The following is a 7,761-nucleotide window of genomic DNA, read 5'->3' as shown; positions in this document are numbered from 1 at the left end:
CCTTTTGGGAGAAAATAATTTCCAAGTGATAATGTGCTCTTTGATGGTTTGTTGGTTTGGGGTTTTTTTGTCTTTTGTGCTGATTGTTACACATCTTGAACTTGGCCAAGTTTCTATTGGTCATCTAAAATGGTGATAAAACTGCAACTCCGGTAACATGTATGTGATGCTTAGCAAAAATTCAAACGCATATTCAAAACCTCCTAGAAATATGGAAGTTAAAGATGTCCAAGAAATGACAGACTTTTTTATTTAGAGGATGAAGAGGGAAACACAAATGCCGAATCTCTTCTCCTCCATCACTGTACTTGGATTTAAAATTAATTAATACCAATGAACTGGAGATATTGCTCCTGTCTGAAAAAAGGGTTTATTAAATCAACGTCAGCTGAAAGCTTGGGCCTTAACCAGTCTGTTTCACTGCTATGACATGCACAAGCCTCCTTTCAAGTAACCACCAGTATGTCTTCTCTGAATCAGAGGGCCACAACTTTAGAACCAAAAACTGAGGACTGCTTCTAGGGAAAATTCCATTTTTTATTTTTTCACTCGTCATTTATTTACAAATACACATTATAACTTTTATATACATTGCACATTTACATGGTAGAAAAGTACAAAACTATATATTTAAATGAATTTATATTTAACTCGCCATGTTTGAAAATATAAAATTGCATCAGAAAAAAAAAGTATTATGAAAAGCAAGAAACTTGAACTGATAAAGCTTTGATATAATTTTTAGTGACACACTGATTGGGAAAAGAAAACTTTGAAATTGGTACCGCAAGACCATCTTAAAGGAAACGCCTGATAAAACACTTATGCATGTTACAAAAAAATAAAACAGTAAAAATAAAATAAAACCTTTATTCTTATTACAGTTAGCCCTGTAGCTATTAACAACCTTCATAATCCGATTTCTTTGGGTCTGGAATTCGTATAGTACAGTATATATGCTCAGCACATTGAGATCACTTCAGTACATGATGTGATCAAAAGTAGAGAAAAGTGAAGTGGAAGAAGTTTCCTTAAAGATCGCATCACTGCACCCTGGAAGTATACTTAAGTCAGTTACAATGCCTTTTGGTCAGTCAAGATTCCTTGTAAACAAAAACCCGAGGGATCTTTTATGAACAGAACCGGCAAGAATAAAATCCAATAAATAAATGTAACAGAAACTGACATGCAAGTTTGTTAAAGTGGAAAAGAGTTAACATCAGTGAAACAAAGAGATGAGATCATGTGGGTAAGCTCTAAGGAATGGATTTTTATAGTTTACAAGAAAAAAAAGCTTTACTTTACAAGCAAGAGACCTCACAATAAATAACACTGCTCTTCCCGTAACGAATAAATTTCTTCAAAAAACAAGGTGTACAGTCAACCAGACATTTTATGTATAAATTATAAAACATGACACAGTATAAATAAATGTCTACCAGACTCAACTATATGTATACTTTTTTTTCTCCCCAAAATAAATAAGCATACACTTATTTACAGTATGGACATTGATTTCGTGCCCAATGGCTGTTCCAATAGTGATGGAGGTTTTACCACTCTAGAATGGAAGATATAGGAAAGCTGTAGTCCTGGTCTTCATCTTCCTCTTCATCTTCTGGGTCTTCATTAATGGCTAGATGGGGGAATACAGGGGAGCTGTTGTTTAAATAAGGACAACAACAGCGCAGAAGCAGCTCAGTGCATGTTTTCAAAGCCCTCTGAACAGCCATAATACAGCGTTGCATTTTATGCGACTTGTAGTGAGATGCTCTTTGGCATCTGCTGTTATGCAATAAGGTTTTTTTATACATAATCTATGAAGTCATAACTGCAGAAAGTTCTGAAGAATCAATGGCTCAGGTTTTATTGGCAGATTCCTGAAATCGAATAAAAAGCGCTCTTGTGTTCTAGGTTTAACTGCTTTGTGTCCTTCATTCAGAGTTAGCAGAGGCAACTGTGCTGAACCAGGTGCCCATGTGCTACCATTAGGATTGTTCTTTTTGACCAAGAGAGAGTTTATCCGGATGTTAATAAAGCAATCAGCGAAGCACACCAGAGCAGACAAAGTAGGAAAAAATCACTAGGATTACACTCCTAGGGCAAAGCCTTTCTGACAGAATGACTTGTTCACAGAATATCCCCAAACACCAACACAGAATATCCCCTTGAACGCCAACTCGTCGTTGGAGATCTATTGCATTTTATCAGTAAACAAAGTGTGTATGTGACAGATACATACTTATATGGCACCTGCACAGTATCTCAAATCTCTAAATCAAGCTTTCTTAGGTTTAAAGGTGTAAGTCTTCATTACCTAGGGATTGCCTTCAGAAGCTTTAAGTGTCTGCAGAGTTAAAAAACTCACTTACAGTTGCAAGATCCGGAGTGCTTTACTTCTAGAAGCATGCCCATGGAGCAGGCTGCCTCTTTCATGGCACACTCGCTTGGGTAAGTTGTGTTATCACTGGCGCAGACTGCCTCGTCTGACTTGCTTTCAGGGCACAGCTCATCGCAGAGGGCGCACCGACCTCTGCCAACCTTAAAATCCCACAAGCATTTCTTCCCAGCACTGCACTGAATGTCTTCACAGGATTTGGCTTCTAAAAATATACACAGGATAACAGAGGTAAGTGAAAAGACAAAGAAAAAAGAAAAGCAACAACAAACAACCCCAAACTCCCTTTTCCCTGTGAACTGTGAATAGACAAAGCTCAGATGCAGTAGATGTGATGATACTTGCTGATTTTGCCCAAGCAAGTAGTCCCTTGGACACCATTGCCTGTCTCTATGTGGGGGAGGAAAGGCAGCTGTGCCAGCAGACTTTGGCCCTGGGAATACAGAATTACATTTGCCTATTGTACATGACCTTCCTGCTCTGTTTGATGTCAGTGGAAATTCAGCTCCCCAAATTAGCAGTATGTGCAGAATTTGCCAACACATTCAGCATTTCTAAATCAATTATTTTTAAACTAACCCAAACAGAGTAGTTGTCTGTGAGATTGGAAAGGGAATTCACCTCAACCTATGCCAACTAAAAGCAGCCTGAGACTCCCCTGAATTCCCCCAGCAGTTTTGGGGCGCAGAGGCTGCCCTGAAGGTGCTTCCTTGTAACATGCTTTGCTATCAGTCCTTTCTGGAAATCACAATACAAAATGTCAGGATCCGCAGACATTATTTTCCCATCTTTACCCACCAACTGCCTCCAAACTCTGCAATATTTCTAAAGAGGAAAAAGTGATCAGATGTTTCCAATTAAGTTAACACAAGCTTTGCCAAGACCACTTGAAGACAATTGTTTCCAGGAATCCAGATCCACTGAGTATCGAGACCTTGTTACGCTCTAACCATGTCATTGTCTACTTAATGGTGGGTACTTCTCCCTTGGAAGCTAATGTTAGCACCCACAGCAATAGCAAAAGAAGCAGGATTATGCCCTCTACTCCCTCATCCCTTTTGCAATCTTTTCAGGGGCAAAACTCATCCTGCCTCTCCTTTTCCCGGTGGGGAGCACAAGCCCAGGCTGCCGGAAGTCTCTCCTCCTCCCCAGCACTAACTACATCCATCCAGTTGCACACATTATGCTCTGGAACAGCTGATCAAGGAAGCTCCCCCCACCCTTACCCTCCACCCTCTGACTGAGATACCTACTGATGCATTTTCCTTCGTAGGCTAATCCAATGGATCTGCCCAGTAGGCAGGTAGCTTTCCTCAGGTGGCACGCACTGGCGTAAGTTATGCCATCATTCCCGCAGAGATACTGTTCAGGGGAGGTAGGCTCTGGGCAAATTCGATTGCATGTCACGCAGTAGGCGTTATTAGTTTGGTCAACCACACATGTGGAGCTGCCTGGGCATAAAACATCCCTGCAGGTCTCTGAAATAAAGATGGAAACATACAGTGATTAATAGGCGACCCCAGAGCCCCAGTGAGGAGTGAATGGGTGACACAAGGAAACAAACAATCAAGAGGGTAAGAGCCTTCAGCATCTCTCCTCATCTAAGTGCTGCTGGAGGAAACCTTCCCATCTAAGGGTAGCTGGTGGGACACGAGTACTGATGGACTATGGGGAACTCTCAATCCAACTATTTGTCTGCTAAGCGTGGGTAGTTACTGTCTCCCAGCATTTGGAACATCACTCTAGTTCCTGTGAGGAAGTATGTCCAACAGCTCCTCCTCCCTATACTCAGACACACACCCTTTGGCATTTGAGGGAGATTGGGTTAGATTTGCAAACCTACTTTTGCATTTGCCCTGATACTGGACTTCAAGTTCAGGCTGTTCTTTACATCTGGCTTTGAGAAGGGCACACTCGTTCCTGTAGGTTTTCCCATCTAAGCCACACACGGGGCCCTTCCAAGTGATATTAGAGCAATCCGGAGCACAAACACACCGAGGTTTGTTCTTCTTGTTCATTTTACATTTCTTCCCGGGTCCACAGTCCACGTTCTCACACGTTTCTGATGGAAGGAAAGAGGCACCACTTTAGTACCGAGCGTGGAGAACAGACCTGGTGTCAAAACTGCTTAAAGAAAAAAAAGACACTGTGACACCGGAGCACAGAGAGAAGGCACCTTCCCCGCCCCCCCCCCCCCCCCCCCTTCCCCCCCACTCCAGGAAACACCACTCGAAGGAAACTCCCCCCGCCAGTGAAGGCAGAGGGGAGAGGAGGTCGCTCCCCTCCTCCCCCGCGATGTGCACGGTGGCCAAGTAGAAACGGGGGTTCCCTCCCTGAAGCTGGTACGAGACGCCCCTCAAAGCCCCACCGAGGAAGGAAGCAGAAGGACCGCCCTGCCCCCCCTCCTCCCCCCCCCCCAAGCTCCTTTCCCTGTCCTCCTCCCCCAGCCCAGACCCTGCCTGAACCGCTCCTCAGCAAGGAGAAGCTCGCCAGCACCTCCCTCACCTTTGCACGGGATGCAGTTTGGGGCTCCCCCATTAAAAATCATCCACTTAAAAAGCGTGTTGTCGTTGACGTCCTCTTCCGTCCATGAAGTTGTCAGGCGGCCGGTCTTGCAGCACTCCTCCTTGCTGAGGTCGGTCTTGTAGAGGACCTGGCAGCGGCCGTTCCGCGCCTGCCGGAGCCAGCAGTTCCCAGCTGCAGGGGAGGTGGGGGGGAGGGGGGGGGGGGGGGGGGGGAGGAGGAGGGATGAGGGGGAAATAGAGGGGGGAGACGGGACACCGAACCGGATCAGTGGCAGGCACGAGTGACCCAGACACAACACGTGCGTCTTGCAATGACTTTTACTAGACTGTTTACTTTTATTTGTCCCATTTCATAACTCGCAGCTACTCCGGCTCATTTGGGAGCGCAGTTAAAAAACAAAACAAAACAAAACAAAAACCAGAAAAAACCAACCACACAAAAAACCCCCAACCCAACAAAACAAAAAACCCCAACCAAAACCCACAAAAGAACAAGCCGAAAAAACCAAAAACCCAGAAAGAAAGAAAAGACCCAATCAAAACAGGACGAGGCAGTTTTCGGAGGTATTTATTCCATATGTAGAGCAGAAGGAGCACTGCCGGCACGTGACAGAGGCTTGAAAAGGATGTGCATTTAAAAGGGAATAAAAAGAAAATCGCGCTTGCAAATTCCTTCCTCCTCCCCCTGCCCTCTCCTCACCGCGGCTGTACAGCAGCATTGTTTTAGTGCCGCACAGAGTTTGTCCCAGCCCATTTTGCAATCTGCACGAATTGGGAACATTTGCTGCTAGCGAAGTCTTTCGAAATCTCCACATTTTGCTGCTTCTATTAACAAATGCCTTTCCTTCACTAAAATAAGTCAGCCGAGCTCAAAAAAAAAAAACAACCTCAGCAAAGTACATAGAATACAGGGGCACATAGAGTAGGAGGCTCCTACGGAGTGTTAAAAATCGATCAGGCTGGAAAAGTTATAGGTGCCATCTCTCCCACAAGCATTTCAAAGGAAGGTACGCTGTCCTTAAACCGGATAGAGTGGGTTTTGTGGTGTTTTTCTTTGCCCCCCCCCCCTTTTTTTTTTTACTAGTATCCCTGTTATTTGTGGAGCCGAGCCAAGAACATTAGTCTAAGCAACTCCCCCTTTTTTAGCTGGAGAGTTTTGGTTGGGATGAGTCTCTCGTGAATAACCAATGTGACTTCTCCAGCAACTCAATACCAATTGATTCTGGTGCTAATCCAGCCAGGGCTCGATCCTGCCTCCTTACTCCGATGGGAATGTACTGCAGCGAGGGGTCAGGATCAGCCAGCCGAGATGTCGCTGGGCGCGGGGCAAGATATCCCGCCCCCCCTCCGCTAAAAAATCATTGAACAAACAACGCCCTTAAAAAAAAAAAAAAGTTTTGCGTCTTATAGTTGCCTACATTAGATTAAGTTACGCTCTAGCTCGGTAGTGGGGAAGAAAAGAAAAAAAAGAGGAAAAAATATAAAACAAGCAATGGTAAGACATCAGGTTGTGGTTGGAACACGGTCAAGACAAGGGAAAAAAGCCCCCAAACTAAAAATCAATATTCCCTTGTGTCGAAAGAGGGCTCTTAAGAGTTGTCAATATCAGGTTCGCGGTTGTTTTGTTCGCATGGAAAAAAAAAAAACACCCTAACTTATTTAAGCATGCTCTTCAGTGCAAGAGAATTTACAATACTAATATTTATTCACAAAAAGGAGGGGGGAGGAGGAAATCCCAATATTAAAGGAATGTCCGGAAAATGACCATTTATTAGTTTCTAAAAATGTCAGTTGTAATCGTGGGGCTCCCCATCATCACCTCTCCTTCCGTCAGGCAGGCGAGATAAAAATCTGTGCTAAATTACCAACAAACTTTGAGCACTCATTCGGGCTCCGAGACTGGGAAAGTTCCCTCGCGATGCTGCTCTTCATTCATGCTGCATAATAACAATAAATACCAAGAAACATCCTCATCTGTACTCTGTGCCTATGCAGAGCAGTGCGAAGATCCGATCAAAAAGGACTCAAAAGTGACACCTCTGCACCTCGGCAAAAAGCAATCCCATGCCCACAGTTAACTTCTGTCCTGTTGGACCTTGGAGAGAGGCGTTTAACACCGCAAGCAAACTAAACCGTGCCCGAAAGACAGAAAACAATAGTAATAATAAAGAAACGTATCTGCGAATAAATAATGTGGTCTTACCCTGCACTGTGTGATCTTCCATGAAGTGGCAGAGAAACATCAGGAGTAAGAGCATGCCCGGGTGGATTCTCTGATTTAACATCCTCAGTGTAGCAGAGAGTGAGAGAGACACAGAAACGGCGTGAGGGGGAGTAGGGAGAGGGAGCGAACACTAGCCAGCCTGCTTATGATCGCTCTATTGAATGAACGTCAGGCTCTGAATGCAGTCTCTCTTTAAATCTATACGGGGGTCTTAGCTGTCTGCGGTGGGCGGTCTCCTAATGTGTGTGTGTGTGTCTGCTCGGGGGTGGGGAGATTTAAAAAGTTCAGTGTGAATCAGGTGACATTTTCCACCTTCTGGAAACCCTCGCCAATGATCTGCTCTAGGTGCACGCACACACACGGCCGCGCACCGGCGCGCACCCCCCCGGGCGCGCACCCGTGCAGCCCCACGCCAGCCCTGGGCGGCGGAGAGGACGGAGTCGCCGGCGCAGCAGCGGCGGGCAGCCGTCCGCGCCCGCGCAAGCGGGGGCTGGCGGGGGTCACTGCCGCGCCAGGGGCGCACCTCGTCGCCCCCGAGGGCGCAGTCGGGGGCGCGGAGGGGGATGTCCGGGAGCCGAGCGAAGCCTGCCCGCCCGGGGTGCGCTGCGCGGCCG

The 7,761-nt window shown here is 45.7% G+C and overlaps 1 protein-coding gene across 1 annotated transcript; it reads right to left on the bottom strand.

The window, feature by feature from the left end:
- Positions 1–521: 521 nt before the first annotated feature.
- On the bottom strand, positions 522–7,208 carry FST (follistatin). Its single transcript, XM_074166536.1, has 6 exons — positions 7,127–7,208; positions 4,904–5,095; positions 4,242–4,460; positions 3,652–3,876; positions 2,373–2,603; positions 522–1,636 (listed from the first exon to the last, which is right to left on the bottom strand). Exons 1-6 carry the CDS (start codon positions 7,206–7,208, stop codon positions 1,554–1,556), a joined length of 1,032 nt encoding a protein of 343 aa, XP_074022637.1. The 3' UTR covers positions 522–1,553.
- Between the last annotated feature and the right edge of the window lie 553 nt (positions 7,209–7,761).

Source organism: Numenius arquata, chromosome Z, assembly GCF_964106895.1.
Source record: "Numenius arquata chromosome Z, bNumArq3.hap1.1, whole genome shotgun sequence".
NCBI lineage: Eukaryota > Metazoa > Chordata > Aves > Charadriiformes > Scolopacidae > Numenius > Numenius arquata.
This window is presented reverse-complemented; position numbering and strand designations above follow the sequence as displayed.